The following is a 26,872-nucleotide window of genomic DNA, read 5'->3' on the forward strand; positions in this document are numbered from 1 at the left end:
CAACTCTTCTAATGAGGGTACCTTGATTATAGGCATTATTGTGATTTCCCTCTGAACTGGCATATGACACTTAGCTTTTCTTATCATGATTAGAGCTAGTCAGTTATCACAGTTATAACCACCTCTCAGCAAAGCCATCTGCTTTCCTGGGAAAGTCATTCTAAAGGATCGCTGTGGGCAGTGGATAATCATGGGCAGCAACAGCAGTAGCTTGTAAACAAGACAGACACCTCCTCTTCCTCATTTACCCTCCCATTTCATTCAGAATTTTTGCATATTTAAAAAAAAGAGCCAGAAAATACTGCTACGTAAATGTAATTTGTAAACTGAAAGGCTGGAGACCAACCTTTTTCAAGTCATTAAAAGAAAAAAATTAACAGTTCTGCCTTATCTTCTGTGTACATACATGTGTGGCCAGCTGGCTGAAATATGACTGTCCTCTGATCTCAGACACATGACCAAACACATACAAAATGTGGTCAGTTTGCTATGGATAAGCACAAGCGTACAGGGACAAAATCAGAAAGGCCAAGGCACAATGTGAAATAAAAGTAGCAGGGAGCTTTAAAGATAACAATAAATCATTGCATAATTGCATTAGCAGTAAAAGGAAGAGCAAAGAAAAGGTTGCTCCCCTGCTCAGTAGTGAGGGAACGATATTGACAGATGATGCTGAGGAGACCTAAGGCTTAATGGTTTTTTTTCTTTGTATCTGTCTTCACTAAAATGGTTGATTGCAAGCAGGTGGCCAGCACAATTGATACTGCCACAAATAGCAAAAAGATCTCCAACCTAACAGCAAAAGAAGTAGCTGGAAGCTGGTTAAGTTGTACTTCATCCAATGCACACAACCGTCTGAGGCAGTCTCAGACCTTTTTCAATAGCCAGGAGAACCTGTTGAGGACAGCTGAAGTATTGAAAGGTGTCGTGGTTTAACCTCAGCCGGCAACTGAGCACCACACAGCCGCTCGCTCACTCTCCCCCCCACAGTGGGATGGGGGAGAGAATCAGAAGAGTAAAAGTGAGAAAACTCATGGGTTCAGAAAAAGACAGTTTAATAATTGAAATAAAGTAAAATAGTAATAGTAATAATAATAATAGATTATACAAAGCAAGTGATGCACAATGCAATTGCTCACCACCCGCCGACCGACGCCCAGCCAGTCCCCGAGCAGCGGCCCCCCCGGCCAGCTTTCCCCAGGTTATGTACTGAGCATGACGTCACATGGTATGGAATGTCCCTTTGGCCAGTTTGGCTGTGCCCCCTCCCAGCTTCTTGTGCACCTCCAGCCTTCTCAGTCAGTAGAGCATGGGAAGCTGAAAAGTCCTTGACACTACCTAGCAATAACTAAAACATCGGTGTGTTATCAACATTGTTCTCATCCTAAATCCAAAACACAGCACTGTACCAGCTACTAGGAAGGAAATTAACTCTATCCCAGCCGAAACCAGGACAAAAGACTAGAAGAAGTCAAACATCCCTCAGAGGAGGAGGAGAATTATAGACTCATCAGTTTAACTTCAATCCCCTTTGAAACAAACTATTGGTAAGCACAGAGAAGATAATGGGACGAGCAGTAGCCACCATAGATTTATCAAGAACAGATGTGGTCAAGTCAGTTGGATTTCCTTCTACAACACAGTAAATGGCCTTGTGAACAGAGGACAAACAGTACGTCCCAGGCTAAGAAAAACAGCTACGGGATGGATGCAATAGGTTGAACCAGGTAGGTCCTACAGAGTATCTAGAGAGTAGCTCTCAGCAATTCACAGTCAGACTAGATGGATGGATCGAGACATTTTCTACATGGATCTGTCTCTGAATTTACTCAGGTTTTTCATTATTAATTAGGACGCTATTGAATCTGCAGAAAACCCAAATGAAGGAACTTTGGAGGAAAGGATTAACATTTCAAATGTTCTTGAAAAATAGACAGAGTAGACTTCAAAACCAGAATTAACTTCAATAACAGCAACTGGAAGGTAATTTACATAGTTGGAAGAATTAAGCGTACCAATTAGAAGTAGGGGAAAAATCTGTGAGTTGCTTTTTCAGGAATGGATCTGGAAGTTCTACTGGATGACAGATACTCACGAGTCAGCAATATCAAGCTGTTGGGGAAAAGAGAAAGACAGAGTGGGGACATAACAGCAGTCTCTGGATACATATGGAGGAAAAGAATAATGTTTTCCATCTCTAATGCAAGTACTAGGTATTTAAACCGCAGCAAGAATAATAATAACTGTGGGCAGGGGAACTTTCTAATGAAAAGGTAGCAGAAAAGATTGCCATGGGAAGTTGTGGAGTCTGTGTCATTGGAAACTGAAAAAACCCAGGATGAAACAAACGTCTTGCAGGAATGGCATACCCAGGAGATCCTACCTTGGAAAAGTGACATAATCTCTCTTCTAGATCTGTAATTCTGCACCTACATAGAAATATTACACACATATTTTCTACGTATTGGTTCTACAACAACAGAGAAAGATAACAGGGACCACATATAAAAAGGAAAAAAAAAAGCTGCCCACCACCTTGAAATTGAAGAAATGCATCTACACAATCAGACCGTCTTAATTTTCTTTCTCCTTCAACAATCACAGCCTACCTGCCAATTAGAATATGTGATAGTACTTACTGTCTCTCTGAAGTCCCCCCCTCCTCCAATCCCACGTGCAGAAGAGGCATGAGAATTTCAAAAACCTTTAATGAGCTACAACCCAGGAGGGCTGTAGTTAAAAAAAAAAAAGGGGGAGGGATAAAGGTGATAAGGTGATTACTGTAAGTGCCCTAATACATTAGGAAGAGAACAACATGCTCATTTTTATAAGGAGCTATATTAAAGAAGGCTACTAAAGAAGGCAGCAAAATACAAATGAAGATGTAAAGAAATGAAAAAATGCAGGAGACAAAGTAAATATTATGCATATAAGCAGGCGAAGTGCAAACACCAGTTTGAAACCAAGTGACATTGATGAAACTAAAGGAGACATTAGAATAATTTCCTCTAACCTGGTGGAATCTCTCATGTATTTCACCCCTACCTTTCCTTATCCCCTGACCTTCTTGATTCATCCTTTGTCTTTCCAAAGCGAAGATCCATCCCCCCAGCAGAGTATCTCAAACCTGCTTTCCTGGATCTTGGAGTAAACAAGTGAAAATCCTTGCTTATTTTGATTTAAAAAATCTGTAAATTACCAACTTACTTATATTTCAGTGGAGCTTTTAGACTACTTTGCAGTTAACAGTCTGCAGCATTTTGGGGTGGAGGGTATGCCTGCTGTGTTTTTTTAAAGGATATGTTTCAACCAAAGGCGAATGTATCAGGTACATAGGTAGTATAAGTCCTCCAGTCGCCAAAACAAACACCACCATGACTGAAATTTTCTTTCCTTATTTTCATGTCTGATCCAAGGGTCAGTGACCCCAGCAGTGGAGGATCACCCAGATGGGCAACTGGGACAGTTATCCTGCTGGGAACCATGTTGCATCAAAGAACATCATTGCTGTCTGTAAGCAAAATGGAATTTAGTTTTTCTTTTGCATTACAAAACTGGCCAGAAGAACTGATATTTACACCTATGACAACACATCCCTGACCATTAGATTAACTTAGCTCTAATCTCCTATCTAGCTCTTTTGCTGGACTGAAGTAGAAAGGAAGAAGATCATAAGATGCAGCTGTTGCTGAAACACATCTTGGGAGAGCTCCTGCTTCCATCCCTCCTCACTTTAAGAGCACTAGTTTCCTCTCCCACTCAGGCTTTCTTGGACAATTTCTTCCCCTAGATTTTTTTTTTTTTCCAACTGGAGAACAATGCCAGAAAGCAGCACTGGTGGGTAACATCTGAATTCTGCAGTTAGATGTCTAAGGAGCAGCTGCTCCCATATGTGCGAGAAACAAATGACACAGGCATACCACATATCAAATGGTACCATATATCATATCATATATCAAATCAGTCATTCCCAGATACTGCAGGCAGTAAGTAGAGGTCCAGCTACAATACTGTCATCAGTTGGTTGAGCTGAGCCTATCCAGCATCCACGCTCCTCTAGCTAAAGTCTAGTAACAAAAGTGGGTATAAAATTCTGCCGCTAGCTCTATTTCAGGTCCATTATTCTGTGTTTCTAGAGTACTATAGCCTAATCCTGAAGTTGGAAAATGAAACAGTCTGAAGTGACAAAAAAATACAATGAAAAACCTCACAACAAAGCAAGGGATTATGTGAATCTCATGTACTGAAATTGAAAGAAAAGGAAAAGAAAAAAAAACCCCACCGATAGAGAATATAGCTTATAAGTCAGTATCTTTGCTCAGGACTCACAAATTAGCCCCCACAACACCTCGCAGGATTCACTTCTAAAACCTTGCTGGGTCACAGTACTGAGTGAGAGCATAAATCTACAGCATGGCCAGAAAGAGAGCCAGGTTTCTTATAACCCATTAAAAGGTTTGTTCTGGTAACTGGTTACAAAATAAAAGTTCCAGCTGTGGTGTGGAGGGAGGACCTACCTGCCTGTCGTGAATGTATCATTAGGTGTCTTTCTGGTTAGTCGAATACTTGCTGCTGTGACTAAGAACTAGAAAAAAGAGTGGGTTTAGTGCTTTATCTTACTGTTAGACTCCTGTAGTGCAGTCTGGAAAATCTGATGGGTTTTCAGTTCTGTTCAACTCAGCAACAATCAGTTCAGTAAGTTAGTAATTACGGTACAGCTTTTTTAATTCTCAAGTAAGTATTTGCTACAGCAACTCTACCACTAACAGCATAGTTTATGGGACGTCAGAGGACATACTGCTGCCTTAATCCTAAAGTTCTTGGCGTTCTAAAGTAACAGCACTATGTTACTAGTTATTAGTATTAGTGCTGTTACTTAGCACTGAAATTTCTAAGAGAGGGCTGAACTCATATGATCTGCAAGACACCTGCACCAAATTTGTAACTCAGAATATTATAAAGACCATTTAAATTATATTTTTAAATATATTGCAAGGGACTTGGCTGGACCTTGCCCAGTACAATGTCTTGAATCACTGTAGAGGAATAATAGAGAAAATATACTTTTAGCATGATGTCCTAAAATCTCTATACTTACAATAGGTAGCTAGAGTATGTGAGGAGCTTTGTTTACAAAACTACCTCAGCAACTATTATTCCACAAAAGCTTCAATTTACATATCTCCACAAAAGCTTCAATTTACATATCTCCCGAAGTCAGTATTTTTATGAAGTGGAACTGGTCAGCAATGTTTTTCCAAAGCTCAATATTCTCATGCTTCATTTCTGTGTTCTCTTACAAAAATTACTGCCATTGATTTGTTTTCACGTCCTGCACCCTCATCCATTATGTAAAAAAACACTGCCAAAAACAATGATACAAATCTCAGTGAAACTGGAATATCCCTTGACAAGCAGACCCCATCTCAAAATAAGTGAGAATGAGAAACACATTGCTCTAAAATCAGAGGAATGATTCCTCTGATTCACAGAGGAATTTTTTCTCTCCTCTCTTACGGGCTGGGAAGGGGGTGGAAGTTTTATCAGAAAAGATTTACACAAGTCACTTTAGAAAATATTTATATTCTGAATGTTTGCAGTAATAACGGATTTAGAGGTAATAGTTCTTGTGAAAGCTGTTAAGTGGCATCAAAATACAGCAGCAGCAAAACTAAAGCTGAACCTTTGCGTTATTTTAAAGACACAGATAACAGGCTATGTAAGAAACAAAAATCCTCCCCTTATCACAGTACGTCGTCTTTTTTCCTAAAAGTAAGACAAAACTGCTTGATGAAAATATTTTGCATAAGGGGAAAAAAGTTGGGGTTTTCCAATAAAAATATTATGGTCTCTCTGGGAAATCTGGAAAGACACCAAGAGTGTCTTGCTGTTCAGCCCCCTACTCCATCTGATACTTTAATAGTTCCAGATGGCCTTTACTACAGGATGACCTCCCCTCTATTCTTTTATTATGACCTTTGGGTCACAAATTATCTATAGGACGCTGCTGTCATTCTGTAAGACGCTGTTGTACTCTTTCATCTAAAGAATAAAGATGCTTAACATTAAAACTCATCTTTGTTAGGCTGACCTTCCAATGATGATCAAAACAGACAGTTATTCCAATCAATGTCATTGCTGGAGAAAATATGTTTCATTTTTTGCAACACTGACATTAAGAAACTACGGCATGGTTTTAAATCAGATCACTTTTGCAATTCTACTTGGCTAGAGAGCATAGCATGTTATACTCACTGAAAATATAAAAAATATTGCTGTAATGGTTTTGATGAGTTACATTGATTAGAAGGATGTGGTGGGTTTGGTTTTTGTAAGTTATTGATGTGGTTTTAATGTAAACTTCATTGATAGGAGGTAATAAAACTTTATGTAGGTTTTATTAATTATTTGTCTTTCTCTATCATCATAAATGGAACACACTGAACTTGCATAGGAAAATATAATAAATAGTCCCAATGTACTAAATAAAATAATAAGGTTAATTTCTTTCCTGCTGTCAGTAAATTCATGTTAGCAGTCTCTCGTCAGCTTGACATCAATTAATGATTTTAATTCCAGACTCTTGTCACAGTACTCACCACCCTTTCGTCTAATTAAAATGGATGATGCATGATGAAGGGAAAACACAAGACTTCTGTTCTTGTTGTAACATTTCTATTCATTAGTATACTTTTACAACAAAGGGCTTGTGGCTTTAATGGTACTAGGGAAAGATGAAGAGAAGTTTATTATATGTTGGAAATAAAGATCCTTATACCCTTAGGAAACATATAATACAGGAAGCATTTTATGGAATGACCGAATCCTCCAGGAAAAAAAAAATATCAATGTTATTTTAACTACTAATGAACAGACAGAATTTCGCTCTAAATTGAGGAAAAATCATTACGTGAACAACACCCACTGAAATCGTAGCCTTGTTTACGTTCACACAAAAAATGCTGTCAGCCTATTGATTGATCACCAAAAGTAACAGCAAATCTGCCAATACAGAGACAAATGCCTCCCCCAGCCAGCACCTCTGCAAGACCGAGACCGCCGGTCATCTCTCCCACTCTTTCGGCCACACTCTGGCTGCTGCAACAGCTCCACCTCCTACCTCCAACCCCCGAAAGCATCTCCCCAGTCCCCGTTCGAACGAGAGCTTTCCCCCCGTTCATAGCAAGGCGTTAAGATTCACTCTGCCGCACAAAGCCCTGCTGAGCTTTCCCGCCTGGAGCACCATTGAGGGGCTACCTGCCCCCCTCCAGGGCCGCGGCCCGGGGGAGCCGAGCCGGCCGCCGCGCAGCACGGCGGGCAGCCGCGCCGCAGCCGTGCCGGGAGCTCCCCCTCCCGGCCCCGCGGCCCCGGCCGGCAGGCGCCGGTCCCACGGCAGGACCGACGCCAGCACCGGTGACGTTTGTAACGGACGCGGGTAACGGTAACGGTAACGGCGGGATTGTGTAAATTTAACTCCCTTTGTAACCTGAAGGAACAAAAGGTTACGTTTTCCAAAATAGCAAGGGGGGAAACCAGCAAAGCAGCAGGTTTCTTTCCCAGACGATAACTATGCATATGGACCTACGCAGCGCGGTATTGCTTTGCTGGGTGTTAATTGTCCTCCAAGTACAGCACAGACTGGAATTGTACGGCTGCTTTTTCAGCGCAGAGGAAGCCCCTGGCTCCAAAAGCCCCCATCTGACTGCTCCGTCATCCTCCCAGCCCTTCCGGAGCCTCCGTCACCGCGCTGCCACCAGAACAGCTCTTTAGTTCTCTTCCAAAAGGTTTCTCCTTATCTCCTCAGTACTGATCCTCACAACACAGGTGTTTAAGCACCTGATTTTGCATTCATTTAAGTGGATGTTTTGGAAGAATACAATACTAAGATTAAAAGACTTTTACGGTAACCCAGAGATTTATAGAACATTAGTAAAGCTCTTAAGTCAATGTAGTAACCAAATGGAGAAAATATCCTTTAGACTCTTCTTTTAAGAGGAGGAAGTGCCTCTAGAGGCGGATTATGGCATAAGCACTATTCGCCCATAGCTGGAATCACATACTCTGAATCATGAGATTACATTAGGATTGCAACTTTCATCTTTTAAGCATTATCTAGTGGTGAACCACACTGGATACAGCTGAATGTGTTGAAAACTTCACAAAGAAGTATGTTTATTTCATTCCTCCATTATCTACTACCCAGGTACAAAGAGTAAACTGTTTGGGTGGGGGAGCACTTGGTTTGCTGGACTAAGTCAGTCCAAGGCTGAGGACACAGCTGGCACGCGTGGCCTTGCCAGGCAGATGTCAAGAACTGCATGTGCCCGAGCTGAAGAAGGGCAGAATACAGGCAAAGGTTTTTGATTTGCTAAAGATTTATTTTGTAATGAACACAGAGCTGCAAGGAAAAAAAAAAAAAACCAAAAACCAAAAAAGAAATCCAAGGAAAAATCCAAGGGTCAAAGTGGGAGAGACGAAGGTATCAGAACCTACTGTTAGAGTGATATGTCTCTCCAGCAAGGGCCACCAATAAAAACCAGAAGACAAAAGCAGTAAGTTTTCTGAACAGTCTGTCTTCACATCTTCTAAGAAAGAGCCTATACTACAGTATCTTGAAGGAGTCAGAAAACATTTCAGGGCAATCTGGTTGAAGGATACTGATGGACACACTGGCTACAGATCGAGAAAACCCTAGCCTGGGAGGCCCTCGAAGACCAGATGTAGAGAGTTTCTAAAGCAGACAGGTCTGTGAGCTTCCAAAGGCTTCGGTCCAATAGCACAGCAGAAGGTGACCATCCATATGAAAACTAATCCTTCCTGGTCATTGACAAAAGTTTCAAAATCTGGTTTTAAGTCTATCCTACATAGCAATGCCTGCGTGAAACTATAAGCAGTTTGGAGCATCTCTGAAAGCTCAAGATATCCCATGCATCTCCAATCTGTAAAATCCAAGACATTACTCTTAGGAGGACGGGCCAACCACAGGTGCATCGGAAGAGTCTGGAATTGGTAGAAGACCTTCTATAAGAAAAACAAGAAGGGCTCGAGACTTTTTTTGCAGTCTATCTGAGCAGATGTAGCATCTCAGTGGTATCCAGTTTTAGTAGTCCAGTGATGGACGGGATGAGAGCACGGCAAAGAGGGGCTCCAAGTTAGCATATATATCAAACAGCTGTGATTTGGCACAGGAGTAGAGCTAATCCAATTCAGATCTTACTCGACTTTGTCAAGACTCTGCAGCATAGTCTCTTTCTCAGGAGACACAAGGCCAAGTTCAGAAAACCTATTGCTTAGTTTTGTCTTAAGGTTTTGATTGGTGCCATTGCTGGGGAGAAGCACCTTTTTTAACAGCACACCAGAACCCATATGGATTTTTCAGATCATTGTTTGCAGACACTCAAGGGTAATGCAAGCAGACTTCTTTCTCTGGAGTAAAACAGTGTTAAAGAATAGTGACACAGGGGGACAATGTCCTATGGCCTTGGATGAACTGTTAATCCAACATTTGGAGAATTCAGGTAAGATCGGTGGGTGGTCTCCTCAGATGACGCTCCTAATTGTTCCAGTATACTGTTTCATTGTATTTTCAACTAGATAATTTCATTTTCTGTTCAAAATTACTTTAAGATTGTCAGTAAATGCATACCATATACAGCTTGATATGCTCCTTAATAAGAAATTATTATTAATAATATGTTTATAAAGGGCAATTTTATTCATTTCAATCATCGTAAATTGAAGAACATTAATTTGCTTATTTGTCTCATAATCAATATGAACGCTACTTTTAAGACTTTAAAGAAAATACTATTGTAAGCACAATACTATTAAAATTATCAAGTCAAGGCATAATAATTCCATGAAATTGTGGGCATGATTGATTTTTTAATGGACTGTTCGCTTGTTCTCTGACCCCCTAAGGATTTTTGCTCCTAGCCTCTCATACATAGTAAATTCATTAAATCCAACCTATTTCCCCAAAGTATTGCATCATTATAGAGGTATATAGTATCAAATACCAAGTAAAACAGAGCAAGTGAATAGTACGGCTAAAAACATTGAGGGGGAAAAAACCACAGAAAACAAAGTTAAAATAGCAGCCATTATGAACAACACTTGTTAAGAGAGTAGTATTTTACTCTGTCTCCCAGTAAGCATTCTGAGGGACTGTTCAGTTAATTTGCAAGAGTACCCTTCATTAATAGCATGTATCTAACATCATTATTTTACAGGATCAAAAGGAAATTCTGCAATCTAGCTGCAAAAATATTTAGTCTCTATGGACCAAATCAACACCTGAGTTTTTCAGAAACATAAGGAAGCACCTCACACATTTGGTTGCTATTTTATTGTCTTTTATTAGTTGTACATGCCACTACCCCAAAGAACTTGCATTCTCTTATAGACATAACACAAAGGAAAGCAAATACACAGTTAGGGAAAGAGAGTAATGGGAGGAGGAGGACCCGTGTTACGATAACATCAAGCTGTTACGAAGTTCTGGCACATGCATTTTCTGCAGTTTCAGTGAACACACAAAATTGTTTTTATGACACACGAGGAGTGAGATTCCAGGAAAGATTCAAATTGGTTAGCATAACTTGATGGACAGGGATTAGGGATTTGCTCCATGCATTGGGGGCTATACAAATAATTTCATAATTCTACCTTGGTACCCAGCGTGACTATTGCAACCTCTCTTACATCACCACATGGACAGTCTATACTCTCACCATTCTTACTGAGAGAGACAGAGAGACACAGAAAGACAGAGAGAGAGAATGAAAAGAGAGAAAACGTTACTAACTCGAACCTCAAGTCTTTCTTCTTTGAATAAAAGTATATGGCTGATTTTCTGGGGACCTAAGGTTACTAAGAAACCCTCCATGCTGGGCAAGCTTGGGTTCTGCACTGTGCGTGTGTGGCTAACCTTCCCCCTACCCTGAGCTGGCTGGAGCAACAGAGGCAGCTTTCAATGTCTGTGCACCCCTGGCATGAGTTTATCCACAAAGTGGCTTGTCTGCCCACATGTAAAGGGAAGTTGACTGCACAAACATCTTCATATCCAAAGTCACTTATTTCCTTCAGTTCCAGTATTCCCCTTTACCATTCAATCTGAAAGCACCTTACTCTTAAAAACAGGAACAAATTTAATGACGTTGCTTCACTTTTGTTAAAAAAGAGAAAATAAAAACAAATCAGACAAGTAAAAAACAACCAAGCACTGTGATCCAGCCACCCTCTACTGTCAGAATGGATGGAGAAAGACATGAATAAATTTTTACATTAACTTATGCTAGTATATCTGTTAAAGAGTAAAAAATTTCCCATAATATAATCCAAACATGGTCACAAATGATAAAGTTTCTGCAGTTTAACAAGTTACTGCTGATCTTCAGTAACTAATAAATGTATACTCCCAGCCTGCCTTAACTGCAACGAAAACCACTCAACCCTAAAAGAACTGAAAGCAAACCATTTTAGGTTTAACTGAGGAGACTACGCAAGAGTTACTGTGGCTTTGCTATTCCAGTGAGCTGTTAAGAGTGATGAAGCCATCATTTATAAACTTCTGTTCTTACCCGCAGAAGACCAAGGTGCATAGAGATGATGGTGAAAGGGATCATTATGACTAACTAGTCGTACCTCCTATACAAGGACAACAGAATTTCCCACCATAGTTCCTGCATCAATCCTCAATTTTAGATAAATCATTCCAATTCATAGTTCATTTTCACTGCTAAATGTATCTGAATCTATTTACCATTCAGCATTCAAACTTTGCAACCCTTTAAAGTTTGTCTCCTTACTGAAGATTTGTCTACTCAAAGAGGTCTTCTCTCCACGCGCATCCCCAAATACTAGTTAATTTACGACCTAAGCTTTCCAAGATTTTGACTAAATTGATATAAGAGATACCAGAGTCTAAGCCCCAATATCTAGGGCTACAAGAGACAGGATGAAAAGTAGATTGGAAATGTTGAGAAGAGCATATGACATATATATTATACAGGTTTTTAACGTTAAGGGAAGCTGACAAGGAAAAATAGAGGTACTCACCACTCATTTTTACAATTAGCAGTTTAATATACATATTCCATAAACAGACTGCATGACATAAATAGACTGAACTCCAGTGACAAATATACTGATAAGTATAATTTTTAGGTTTTTTCTAAATATATCAGTGAAAAAAATAGATATGCAAGACTTTGAAGAAAAATACAAAACATATTTCATTCTATATAAATATTTGTTTTCTGAAAATGTCAATAAAATCAGTTATAGAATGTGTAGAGAAAACATTTCATATTATTACTCCAGTCTCCTCAACAAGGAAAGGAGCTCCGGGTCTATAAAAGATGTTTAATGCAGCCAAAGAAGCTGTTGATACTAATGTCCAAAATAAAGCCAGCTTTGTCTTGTTATTTAAAGTATATAAACATATCAACATTTGGGAAATTTCATCAGCGAAAATTGAACTTCAGTTATTTAATTTAAAAAACAAACTCTCTCTATCAAGGTTTAAGCAAATACTGAAGTCTACCTCTCCTGTTCTTGCTTCATTCGTATTCTCTCCTCTTCTGAAGTAAGAGCTTCCTGCACTTTTATTTTACCAGTTTTCTCACTCTTGTCATCTTTGCGATGTTTGCCAAACCTGTTAATAACACACAAAAAAAGAATCTAACTTGTGAAATGAACAAAACTGTATTTTCCTTTTCCTATGACAAAGAGAGTCCTCCAAGAAAGGCTGCTTGGAAACCAGGAAGGGAAAGTGCAAAGACCTCAGAATCTCAATTTTTAATATTTTCAGGCTGCTTTTGGTTTTTTTGTGTAGGGTTTTTTTATTTTGTTTTTATTTCACTCCTCTTAAAAGTTTATAGAATTCCTCACTAAAGAACAGAACAAAACGAAAAAAAAAAAATAGGATCACATTCCTTTTTTTTGCCAGGATTTTGGGGTTACTGTTCTTAAATACACAGTCAAACAATGTTTTAGAAATTACTCAACACTATCACTGCCAAAGAACGCAACTCAAGTTTACATTAAGTGAAGGCTTTCACATACGAACTGCAAGAGACACTGCGCTGTCTATCTGACAACTGCCCCATATACAGTACCACCCTCTGCACCCACCCCACAAGAGCAGTTTCAACACACAGTGGACGCCATCCAAAAATGGAAATTCATTCTTTTTCAGCACCAAGGTTTTTTTAAACTTTTTTTACTCATGACTCTTTTCCCCCAAGAGTGTTCCAGTGCAAGGAGGGTGAGTGGAGGGATGGAGCTGGCTGGGCTGTCCCAGACGGAGCGGGATGCTGCCAGCCCAGTGTTTGCCCTCCTCACATCCCCTCTTCTCCTCTACCGGCTACATTTCAAGTATGTTAGGTTTCTTCCATATTTGCACATTCCACTGTTTTCTTTCAGACTTTCAGGGAGAGCACAGTTTGACAGTTGAGATACTCAGTTATTATTAGGACAAAACTGTGTGTATTTCTTAAGATATTTCAGACCTACTCTGAAAGGAATTACTTCTGTATAGAGCGAATTAAACAAACACATAAATATAGCCCTTAAATACATCTAAAGTTTAGATGACAATTTTCTATTTAAGGCAGAAGGGATAACACGTATCTATTAAACAGTATCTTATTATAATACATACCTTTTAAATGTGGGATCATTTATCATACCAAAAGCAGCAAGAATTTTACTTTTTTTTTGAATCAAACACTCAGATGAGAGCAGACTGATGCTTGTGGCACTTCACACTCAGGTTCACATCAAAAGTGAAATGAAAGCACTGAAACGTGCAGTCCGGCAATAGTGTGGACAGGACACCCCGAATGCTCACAAACAGTGAAATAAAACACAGAGTTCTTAAAACTTCCTTCTGACCCATGAATGTAAACTGTTTAAAATATTTAGAGTCCACCAGGCATTTATAATATCTTCCCTTTTGTTCCTGTTGATTATAGTACAAAGCCATTGTGTGGGCTGAAGACGTACCACACAGTGACCCTGCAGAAAGATTAATTTCTGGCCACTCAGTGAAGAGGTATTATTATACTGCATAACTATATTTATGGCTCTTAGGGCAGCTGTTTAAAAACACAACAACACAAAAGTGCAGTGTAGAAGCATGTACACAAACTTTAAAGTGAGTGGCTGTTCTCCACAGTTCCCAGATTGCTCATTTCCGAAGTAATTCAGGCATATGAAAACTAAAATTGTTCATTAATAATCATCTGAAAAGGGAAAGGCAGAGGACATGATAGGGTTAAGAAACACAAAATACTACATAAAGTCTCCGATTTTATAATATGTTATATGTAAAACTGACATACTTAAATTCAGTGACTAGAAACACCAGCATGTATCTTTTAAAACATCCACCTATTTATTAGAGAGTAGTCAAAACCATTATACAAAACATTTACATCAATGACACAAGAGATTCAAAGCAAGTTCTGGATGTCATACACCAGACAAAAGAGCATGGTTAATTTAAAATAGCCCTAAATCCTCTAGCCAAGAGAGGAGTTTTGGCAGAAAAACAGTGGAACTGAGCCATTTTACCCTGATACACAGAGAGTGCTGGGGGTGGCAGGGGTCTGACTGACAGAACACGCAGAGCTGCGAGGAGACACACAACATATGTGGTACTATAGCACAGCATCTCTGGGATGCCTGCATTCGCTTCTGTCTCCTGCCCTTCCTTGACCCATTCAAAATGTCAGGCAAAGCAAAGGAACCAAATTCTGGAGTAGCCAGTTTATTTTTGAAAAAGAACTAGTGGTTAAAAAAAAATATATTTAAAAAAAAAAGAATTAGTTAGTACCCATCAGATTTTGGCAGCAAAACAGAATTTCTACCACCATAAATCAATTCATTGCAAGTATGAACAGAAATATATTGAAATCAATACCTTATTAAAAAAATAAAGTACACAGGAAATTTCTAATAATCCTTGTAAGCAATCTAGTACATGTCTGGTCAGGCTGCATGATTGTGGGGAGAGTACTTCTAATGTTAACATATAATGCAAACTTAGCAAAAATCCATGGTTTGAGTTTCTAGATCCAACCATTCGAGTCCAGAACACACCACGTTTGTGCTGCATGGCACGAGGCGGAGGTGGGTTTACTGCACAGGCAGCACTCGGAGCAGCAGTGGGGTTCAATTTGCTTTGACTTGTGAGCAAGCTGTGGCAACAACCCTTCTTCTCTTTGAGGGTTTTCTTCTGATCATCTGGGAATGAACATTCCTTCTGCACTCGGGGACAGTCCTGAAAAAGTGTCCAGAAGACATCTCTGGTCCTTTCCCAGGCATTTCAAAGGGTGGCCATATTGTCCCCACACTGACAGGAGACTTTCCAGTGCCCATCTCTGACAAGCTCTGTGGTCATCCCGGCAGTGGACAGCCTGGCAGAGTATGAACCATGGTGGTCTTGCAAAGTTGCCTTCTCTGGACTTTGTCACCCGCGGAAGCGATATATCTGCCATAATCACCACTGCCTGTAACAAGTTCAGCAACATTAACGGCACTGTCCCTACACTCGAACCTGGAGTAATCAACACCGTCCTCCCCCCTCCCTGATTGTGGCTTCTTGTGTTTTTAACAGCATCACCTGCACAGATAGCATCTCCATGATACTCGTAAGTCATGGAGCTGCAGAACAGTTTGGACACGCACTGCCCTAAATGAGTCTGGCTCTGAACAAGTCTGCATACTTTTAGCAAAACCTCTGTGCAAAAATATTTACAAGTTCAAGATTTCTCCACCGAGATCACAAGTCTAACAGCATCTCTGCTAAGCTTCAGCTTACAATAGTAGAAGTAACAGACAAACAAAAGAAAAACATTTTCCAGGCTCCACCAAGCACTTGAGAAAGGTGCTTAAAAAGAACTGTGATGGGGATACCTATGTACACCCCCCCACCCCTTTTATTTCTGCAGGAGCAGTCAACACTCCCCACTCCAAACATCATTCAAAGGTTCTGGTAAGATTACTCTTGCTAACAGTAAGTGTGTTTGCTATTTATTTCTGTTGAAAGTGTTTGCTCCATGAAGTACGATTTATAGTCATAAGGAAACCCACAGCCCAAATCAGCATCCTCTCCACCAAATTTATAACAGACATTCATAAATTATTTAACATTCATATTCAAGCCAAGTTTAATTACAGAAGAGCAACATCCAGCAACACTAAGGCACACCATTAAAGCGAGCTGTTAACACTCCCTCAACTGTACTGCGGTGACTACACTGGTGTCAAGCTATTCAAAATCACCAGTCCTTCTAATTTCCTCAGGTAGATGTTTCCTACTCTGATTCATGAATATTAAGTAAAACAGGACACTTAGAAATAAAAATAAGAGTGTTGAGACCACTGAAATTCAAGCAATCTCTGCAACAGCCTTTCAAAACACCAAATGCACATCCCACAGCCACCCTGCAATGTCTTCTCAGCCAGTGGTAAAGCCCTTCCCTGCTGCTCTCCAGTCGCCCTTGTGTAGTTGTGTGAGTCAAAAGAAGCAAAGCATGGGTCAGGTCCCCAGAGTTACTCCCGGTATTTAAAACACCCCAATTTGAATGCATCGGTCCAGTGAAAAGATCTGGCTTACCTTTGTAAAAGTTTCACCTTCTTAAATGTGCAAGTGGTATAGTCCCTGACTTGCCCCACAAACACCAATGTGTGCAACACCTTCCTCACAACCCACCAGCATTTGCATCATTGTGAAGCTTACTTCTTTACTGCTCAGGTACTCAAAAGGAAGGGATGATGGAATTAGGATGTATATCCCATACATGACCCATGGCAACTTTGGAACCTTACTGCTTCCAATACTGTTTCTTCCATAATGCATATATTGAATGTCCTGGCACACCGTGTAATAACTTCCCCCACTAAAGTGACTGCTCACTTAATGATAACAACCTAAGGCTGGAAACTCCCAAAGTGCAATTGTTAACAATATCTCCCTTGTAAAATAGCAATCACCATCCATTCGTCCTGCGTCAGAGAGACTCTAGACTTTTGCAAGGACATGGCCTTGAGCATACTGCCAAGTGATTTGATCCCAGCCCTCGCTGCTCACTTCACAGATGCAGGAGCTGTTCTCTGCTGCACGCAGCTGGTTAGCGAGTGCCTGAAGCACCTGGAGATTTTCAGGCACTTGTCTGAACCTGTGATGGTCTCATTCTCATTGCTGTGAGGCTGGCTGCTGGGATACTTGTTGCAGTTCTTACAAATGCAAATGAAATTACAACTTGCCTTCTGAAGCAGACATGAGAACTCCACCTCTCAGGATCTGTGCACCATCAATGCTCCTTGCATTAGTGAAAAGGACAGGGTTTAAAAACAAAGGTAAGAACTGCTGTTGGAGTTAAAAAACAAAACAGCGCAGAAAAGGAGCATCTGTGACACTGATGTTCAGACAATCCTGGGAATCCAATTCCAAGCTCCTGTCATTTGCTAAGTTCAGTGCCAACAATTTGTTTGTGAGCTATAAAAGCCCTACCTAAATCAGCGCACAAGATACCAATGCACAGACACAAGCTACCGCATGATGTGCAGCAAAATTGCGTACACTACTGCCTCACAAAGTTAACATACTCGTGACGAAAAAAGTTCTGATGCTAAAGCTTGAGCTACACCACACACTGCGGAGCACCTGCAGCCACTGCAGCACAACACTGACCTGTGGCCACCACTTTCCCCAGTTTGAATTCTTAGAAGCAGAGCACAGAATATTATTACTTATGGTGGAAAATGAAAAGGAAAGTGCGTATTTTCCTCCAAACCCCAAATAATAAAAAAATTACCTTTCTGTTCATAAACATATTCTTTCATAGACATAGCTTAATACTTCTTTGAGGAGACATACTGTATGATTATAGAATAATCTCTATAATAGTAACAACGTTTATAAATACAGGAACACTACCTCACGTAACAGCTAGTTTATTCAGTAGCTCTCTCATCTAAACCCTGTTATAAAAAGTATACCTAAAAAGTAGTTTAATTTTATTCTGTAACTGCATAAGCAAAAACTTCAAGAAAAAACTGCTATGACTAATTGAAATACAGGTTGTAAATTAAAAATACCCTGTCTATCCAAGACTGTGCGGAATTGATGAAAGAGAGCAGCTGAAATCTCGTTCACTCTAATTGCCAAGATACTCCAGGGTTCTACTTAATTTATAGCTTCTTAATTCTCCTTTTACATTAAGGGTTAGAGAAAGTTTCAAGATAAGTGTAAATGCTCAAAGTCATATTCACAGATCCACAGACTTAATCCTCAAATTCAGCCAACAATAGCAATCACAGTAAGTGAAGAAATGAAAAAAAAGTAAGAGGACCATTTTTTAAAAGTATGATCTCTAGAATATAACAGCCAAGTCACATCAGAGGAAAGGACCATCCTCAGACCCTGTGATACTAGTTTGTCACATTAGTATTAATAAAAAGACGAGAACACAGACCTCTATGCCCAAAGCTTGACCCTCAAATTGGAAATCCCATGAACTCTGGATAATCTAATCAAACTAAAATGCATACCCAAACCTCTCTGTCAGTCCCTAGCTGGCTTACTTTCAAGCTTACTTGCTTGAATGACTGTCACCAACTAGGAGGTGGCCTAATCCAAAGCCTATCATACTCGACAGAGAAGCACTGACTAGCAAGTGCCTTCAGTGGCTTTGGGCCAACTAAACAGTGCGAGACTCAACAGAGAAGAGAATGTAGCAGAACATTTAAAGGACAAGCTCAAGCTACAACATGATGCCATATATATGAAATATGTGAAATGTATATAAAATACACATCTAGACATAAAGAGCATGTAAATGATTTTGCATAAATAAATATATAGACAGAACAAATGAAGAAAGGAGGATGTATGAGCGGTAGCAACAGAAATTCCGCATTTACAACTTATCTCAAAAATAGCTTCAGTTTAAAAGAATATATATCAGCATCCTTGATATAAAAAAATAATATAAATATAATCTGCCAAATGGATTTTACTCTGATGCGTTACTGATGAGATCATTGTCTGCCAAATCATCCACATATTTCATTAGAATAAAGAGCTATAGAAGAAACATGCATTAGTTGATTAATGCAAAAACACAAAAGTTGACTGAGACAGAAGTTCGGTAGCATTATGTTCCTCAATAGAGGAAAGACCATCATTAAAAATTAACATGGTAAATGTCTTGAGCTATTCTGTCAGTGCTTTCTGTCTTCAAGGCATGCTCTTTTCCCCATAGTAGCAAACAGTATTCACACACACAACTTATCACTACTCAGAGGATTTTGCAATGATTTCTGTAATCTTTTTCACCCTGCTGTATCAGCAAAATCATAAGATTTATTTTGCAAAAGATTGTTGTGTCATGCAAAAACATTCTGTTCCTAAAATAAAATTTAATAAGCATAAACAAGGATTCAGCATAGCGCACAAACAAAAATTATCCTGGCTAGTGATGACTTGAGGGTTTATAAGCCTTCCTTTCAACGCAAAATTGTGCAAGTGCTATCTTTAAAAATATGCTTGTAAGTGCAAACATTTACATATTTGCAATATAATTCTAGAAATAGCCAGTTATCACATCTAATCAGATTAGTAGATCAAATTCTACTTGTTAGGAGGGAGTGGAATGACTGCTGGAGTGACTCAGCAGCAGCACTGTCCTGAAATGATACAGAAGCACTGATGTACAGGCAGCAGGAGAAAGGCACCTTGATGTAGGAGCTTGTGGGCATAGTTAAAATGAACATTTATAACTCTTCATTTTCCACAGGTTTCCTTGCCTATGTTCTAGGCATAGATGTTCTAGCATTGCTGCTAGAAGCAGCAATCCTTCTGGTGCAATGTTCAGCAGAAGACCCCTGCCAGGAGGGTTCCCGGAGAACGCTGCTGTCCCAAACCAAGAAAGGGGCATTACAAAAGGACACAAGTAACTCATGAAAATGGAGAATACCTCTGGAGAGGTACACTTGTACCTCTTCAGAGCAATGAAGTTTGCCTTCAAGTAATGGAGAAACTCACGTGCTCAGTCATGAACACAGAAATTTAAAGCAGTACAACCAAAGTGGTTATCACTCCAAATTATCAGCCCTCTCTGAAGTTGCCACCCTGTGCATAAAAACTAGTACTAGTACTGTAAAGCATGTGAAGGTCTTCTATGATGTATTCACACATTTTCTCCCACCATCCTCTGCCTCACTTTCCAAACATTAAAAACCATTTTCAGCACTGTTCAGGTGGGGATTCTAGTACATCTCGCCAAACTAAGGCTACTCAAAAACAACAGCGAGGACGGCACATAAATCGCAACACTTCATGTGCAACATCACCAGTGATTCCCACAACAACTTCCTGGAAAGAAGTGGAAACAACATATGGGATCGGTAACCGTTTCCAGCCATTGAAGCTTAATCTGCCTGTCTTTGTGAGTCAGTATCCCAACTTCACAAAAAATGGGTATGATGCCAAACCAAGACATGTCATGAGGTTTCATTCAATTATTTTCATAAACAGTTTTGATAACATTTCCTGAAAGGCAAGACACAACAAGCAGAATATTATTCACACCAAGTCGCTCTCTTTTCACAACTTAAGCATTTGTAATATTTACTTCCAGCATAAAATGGTGGAACTTTTAAAAACAGATTTCTTTTATGGTGAGACCATCTGTTTGCAAATTTCTAAACAGAAGATAATCTTCTTACATTGCCTCTCATGATTGCCTAAAGCTAGCTGAGGCCATTGACAGCTCTAATAGATAAATAAATAAATCAATAAATCACAAGAAATAACGAAAAAACCTAACAACTAATCCAAACTACTGCAGTTTAAAAACAGGCTGAGAAGGTCAAAGGAAGTGTGGATAATTTTACAGTGATAATATCTGAAAGACAGCAGCAAGTCAGTAAACAGACAAGAGATTCTTCTGTTGTATGGCTCAAGCAACTCAGTAAGCAATACCACAACGTACCAGAAGTCACCATAAATAACTCATTTTCATGGTGGTCAGCCAAAACCCGTTAAACTGTGGATTGCGGCATCCCTGAAGGAACCAGGAATAAAAAAGAAAGCTTCTGCTTAGATACAATTATGTTAGCAATCATCAATGATGGGAGCAACCACAGAAGCAGTACATGACATTTTAATGGCAGTTTCATAACAGTCTAAGAATTTTAAAGTTTGCTTGTGTGGCAAAAACTCTTTAATGTCGTGCATGCATTCAAAAAAGAGAACGGTTATCGACCACAAAGTTACTTGCCCCAAGATTAAATTTGATACACTAAGTGTGTGCTATTTGTCAGTGAAGAAAGTAGCTCATACATGTGACACAGCCAAGCTAATTCAGTCTTCTAATAGATAATGTAATCTTAATGGGCAACATATCCTTTCATTACTGTCATTTAATGTGCTTACAAATGCTCCTATCCCCCCTCTCAGACAGATTTTGCCCATCAAGACTGCAGTGCCCTGTTAGGTAATTCAGTACTGGGCAGTAAGATGTTAAACAGTCATTGAAAAACTGTAAATACAAATTGCAAAAAAATAAAGTCTCACAAAGTAAAGAGCAGGCTCCTGAAAAAGTTTGAGTGAAGGCCTCCAGTATGTCAACTCGTTTTTCACAGACTACATACATAAAAGCAGACATACAACCCTCTACTTTGCAATACATAATACTATACATAGGGATAAAAAAACATTCCCAAATTCGAAGCATCAGCAGCAGCCTACTATTAACAGGTGCCTGACTATCTAGAGTACAATGTAGTTATTCTTCTATAACATAAGCGATTTTTCTGAGTCAGGGTAGAACACTCCTTCCCAGTGTGCTGGGTGCCAAGTCCAGCCGACCGCCTCTTGCTCACACTGTACTGAGCAGGTCACAAAACCTTACCCCAGCGCTCCACACCTGACAACTGCTGCCCTGCAACCATGCAGCGAGATGGGCACACTTCTGTTGTTGCATTTGTCACACTCCACAGATTAGTTTAAAAATTGTGGACCAATTTAGGTATTAATAATAGTACATTGTTTGCCTCTAATTACCAGTGTCCACTAAGAGTGCTTAGAGAGAGCATTTAAACCATGGCTACTCTTCAACGCGTTCTCTCCACAACTATACTTCTAATTCCTGCTCTGTTCATTTTAATGCATTATTGTTTCAAAATACAATGCTTCAAAATTGCAAATTACGTCTGGCTCAAGGGCTGATTATGAGAAATACTAGCACTTCTGCCTCTGCGTGAATAACTCTGATAATAATGAGAGATTGATTGAGCTCCAAGAAGTCCAAATGATGAGAAGGGTCAAATTGAACATTTCTATTAGCTTCTTTTGTTAAATCTAACACTTTGCCAGGCCAGAGACAAATACTGCATCTGGTTACCATGATTTTTTCCAACCTACAGAAGTACAATTTAGAAAATGGGTACTGGTCTAAAGGCAGACCTTATAAGAAATGCTAATGAAACATAAAAACCCACCCATTTTACTGGCACTCAAGAGAAGGCCAAAACAAAAAAAAAAGAAAAAAGAAAAGTTACAAGGGAAATTTGCTTCAACACTTTTGTGGCAGAAAAGGAAAAAAAAACCCTCAGTAATACGAAGAGTCTTCAGAACTCCATTTTACAACTGAAACGTTCGCTTGCATATATATGAGCATGGCATGCCTTACGTAAACGTGACCAACAGCAAGAAAATCAATAAAGATGCTCGCTAAGCACATGCAACAGGCAGAGAAATGAGGACTCAAATGTAATACACTGTCTAGTTAGACCAGGAAATTGCAGTAACATTATTCCAACAACTTAGTCTTGCAGCCTTGCAATTACACTGTATAAAATCAGCAAAGGTTAACATATACACACAAAAAGTTAATCAAACTACTGGTAGTTCATCCGGAACCTTCCAAAGATTAAAACTTCCCTACAGATCTCATTACCTAGAAATGTTAATAAGTCAGTCAGCACTTTTTCTGTCAATTACTGAAAATCTTTGTTGATACACGTCTCCTAGAAAATAACCTCTATAGGGTAAATTAAGCAATAGGTGCTGTCTCTATATCTTTAGCCTCATTCACATATTTACATGTACAGGAGGTAGGGAAGGCACAGACATTTTCCAGTAGAGGACAAGACACAACACTGTAGGATCTGTGGGACAAGTCTAACCAAAATATCCTTAAAGCCCAGATGAGCGTGCAGCTGCCATTCTCTTCTCAGAGGACGCCTACAACACCGAACAGCAATTCCCCTTGCTGAGCTGCAGCACCCAAGTGCTGGTGGCTGTAGGTTACAGTTCAGGGTCTCCTGTCCCATTCTGGGTTCCACAGTGCCACCTAAGTCTCTTTGGGGATAAAAAATTAATTTTAATTTAAAAAAAAAAAAAATTAGTGCCAATAGGATACTTTTACAAGGTGCCCTAGAGCACAACTAAATTAAGCTACATTGAGTAGCCTTGAATCTACATTATCATAAAAACAGAGGGCAAAAAATAACAGGTACACTATTTTGAATGTTTGCTACAAAGACAGGGCTAAGGCACATTAGCATGCCACTGCTGGCTTCACATACCTCTGTCTATTCTATCAGCTGATATTCTGCCCTGCGGCATGAAAATTTAGTTTACATACGCAGTATCTTCTGGGTGGAAAATGAAGAGCGCGACTTGGCACTGCAGCAGCACCACCGGAACAAACCACCTCTGGAGCGGATGCAACAAGACTCAGGTGGATCATCGCTGGGAAGTCAGTTTGGCAGCGAGTCCCCACAGCAGCTGGCGCAGGGGCTTGCCCAGAGCTACCTGGAGCCCTGGAGACGCCCGGCATCCTGTAGTTGACAGTACTCAGAGCTTGAGCTGTCTTCATGGTAACTGCAGTTGAAACAACTATATCAATTGTGATTTACACCGCTCGTTATTTCAGGGCCAAGCTGGGAGCTGAGATTTATTTCAGATTGAAAAGGTGTACAAACCAGGACTTGCACTGGCCTAATTAAAGGAGAGAGATGTGGGGTGGCAAGGCTTTTTTTGTTCCAGCCACCACATAAATAAGCTCCTAGCACAGAAGATCTCAGACTGGGACCAGCCCCATATACCCTGGCATTTTTGTGCTCATTCATACGCGCTCAGACACTATAAGAAGTGAGTGACTAGGCCTATATTTATTTAGAAAACAAGATAGATGATGTTTAAAACAAATCCAATCTTGACATCAAAGATATCCAGCTCCTGAGATGTTCTTCAAATGAGATCAGCTCTGCTCATGCTCTGTGCTACACACAGTATACAGCAATTATCACTGCCATCTTAATATTTCTTCTGAATATATAGCCTAAAATAAATCTTTTAAAAAATACTGATGAAAACGGCACTGAGTCTTCACATTTTGTTTATCTTACACATGCAGTTTTCTTACTTTTGCAGTTATAAAAGGTAAACAGAATTAGCAAAGTGTTTGGAGCTCCACAGATGATATCAGGACTCCTAACAGTTACAGATGATGATACTGTTGTAATCATTACCTGCTCAGCAACATCAGAGAAAAGAAATAACTGTAACTGTGGTGTTAACTGTAACACCACACCCGGAACTCCGGCTTGTGGCAGCATGTTATGCTCCGAATTTCAGGATTTCAGCACTACGGGTTAAAGACAAAGATAGCATCTATATTAACATTGTGAAATATTTAACATTTATTTGTGGTGTGGTGCTGTTGAAATGTGTAATAGCAATTCAGCTTGCATTCTAAATACCTGGCACACCTGGTGTTGAATATGCTAGAAGCACTTGCAATCGGTATAAAAATATACTACTTTCATTATTGTGGTACTCAAAAATGCTGATACAGCTAAGATTCTAGATGCATTTTTGTTATTAAATCCTCTTTTTCAGAACTTTTAGAGCTAAGCTATAAACTTTGTTTCTGATTAGATATTTTCTTACTAAGTACCACCTATAACAGCATAGCAGAAAAAAGGAAATCTACATACATTTTCAGTCATCCATCCACCACCCATCCACCTTCAAACTAAACTCAACAGCAGCATCTGGAAGCAGTAGATAGCATATGTTTTTAGCATACAAATATTTCATATTTCTGCAACACAGGAAACACCACAGGACATCAAAGCCCTTGGAGACACTAGCATGGACAAGGTACTATCCCATTTTTAAAAAGAGAAAACAGTTCCTCTTGAAACCTTAAGCAACTTGCCAAACTCCCGGAGATTTCTGTATTGCAAACACAAACAACATAAGGACTAACTTTCTGCAGATTCCATTGACAAAGCCAGGTCTATGAAGTTAATATATCTACTGAACTAGTTATTTCTAACGGAGAATTTCTCTACCAATACCGCATCACCAACATACTTTCAATGTATAATACAAACCCTTTAAAACAGCCATATCAGTAGTATGCTATTACATTTGTTGAAAATAGTTAAGACCACCAAGTAGTTCCATGAAACCATACTATGTTCTTTTTCCTTTTAGGACTAGGAGCTACAAGACTGACATCAAAAAAAGTCCTGAAAATGTGTTAACACGTGTAAAAACTATGAATTTATCTTCTGCGGAAGCAAACATTTCCAAATTTACTGTTAATCACATCATCAGCTAGCCCAAACGTACACTGTAAAACTAGTTCATGAAGTGAATGCATTCCAGCAGGGTCTATTTTACAAACATCTACAGCCTTTTCTTGCACTCCTGCTTATTGTGAGATTGCACAGAAGCAGTAAAAGTTAATATGCAGTGGAACACTACATTAACTACCGAAATGTTATCGCACATCAAAAAGGTTTACTGCTGCTTTGCAAACATGCTTACCTGAGTGCCATAAAATACTGACATAATGAGTCAGATCTACTGCAGTGCATTGCAATCAGGTCTTTGCACTTGTAATGTAAAAGCAGCTCCTTGATACAAAAGTCATTCTACACAATCTCTAAAAGACATTTTTGTATACGATATACTACAAATTTTGTTAGTATTTTGGAATTAGGTAAATATACACTAAATCCTCAGTAACTGGACAAATTGCTAAGAACAGAATATACACACCGTTATTTTGTACTTGAGCACAAAGACACGGTCTGAAGAAATCTTTGAGCTGCAGATCATTGAAAGCCTGGAAGACAGATCTGGGAAGAACTGCTATACGGTTACCCTGTTCTGGTACCCCACCCTTGGCAGCTACTACTGACCACTGTCAGAGATAAAGCATTGGGGTACAGGGACTTACCGGGTATCAGTCAGCTCTGTGTGACTGTATTCTTATGTTCTTACATTAAACTCTAGAGAATCTACTGAACATGGAAGGAATTAAAAATAATACTTTCTCCCCCTCCAAAAGTAATATAAACCTCCTTCTTTTGTGACTGGCTGAACTACAAATGCCTGAGGTTTTACTTGATATCTGTACTTTGAGATGAAAAGTATCAGCATTAATACAACACAAATTTTATGTTTTTAATTAAAAACCAGGTGACATTTTCTGGTGTAGCATGGAATAGTAGAAAGGAAGATTTCTGTAGACTGTTTCTTCCTCAGTTCCAAAGAAAATAATCACCTTTTCTAGCTCAGTGGATCATATCAGACACTAGTAGGTATTGTATCAGCCAATCAAGTTTGGTATCCTAATAGTTGCCAGTCCAAGACAATTTAGAGTAAGATGCTTAGAAGCACAGTAAAAATAACCTGTTTACAGATAACTTCTTCCTAAACACTTAGCATGCAATGGGTGGCTCACAGTCGCAAATGCATGCTTAGCTCTTTTATTTCCTGTATTCTTGGAGCTCAAGGAACTGTGGGGGCAGTAAGTCCCTGAGGGTAATC

The 26,872-nt window shown here is 39.5% G+C and overlaps 1 protein-coding gene across 12 annotated transcripts in view; it reads right to left on the bottom strand.

The window, feature by feature from the left end:
• The window catches only part of PARD3 (par-3 family cell polarity regulator), a 467,456-nt gene that overhangs the window by 107,746 nt on the left and 332,838 nt on the right, over positions 1-26,872 (bottom strand). For 7 of the 12 annotated variants that reach the window (XM_076331849.1, XM_076331848.1, XM_076331847.1 and 4 more), the window contains one exon: positions 12,548-12,658. The exons of 4 other annotated variants lie outside the window; for them this stretch is intronic. In XM_076331849.1, the coding sequence (XP_076187964.1) occupies positions 12,548-12,658 (111 nt within the window). Of the gene's footprint in view, positions 1-12,547; positions 12,659-14,992; positions 15,519-26,872 lie in introns of those variants that run through there. One more of the 12 variants, XM_076331850.1, reaches the window with a different exon arrangement.

Source organism: Aptenodytes patagonicus, chromosome 2 (assembly GCF_965638725.1).
Source record: "Aptenodytes patagonicus chromosome 2, bAptPat1.pri.cur, whole genome shotgun sequence".
Lineage (NCBI taxonomy): Eukaryota > Metazoa > Chordata > Aves > Sphenisciformes > Spheniscidae > Aptenodytes > Aptenodytes patagonicus.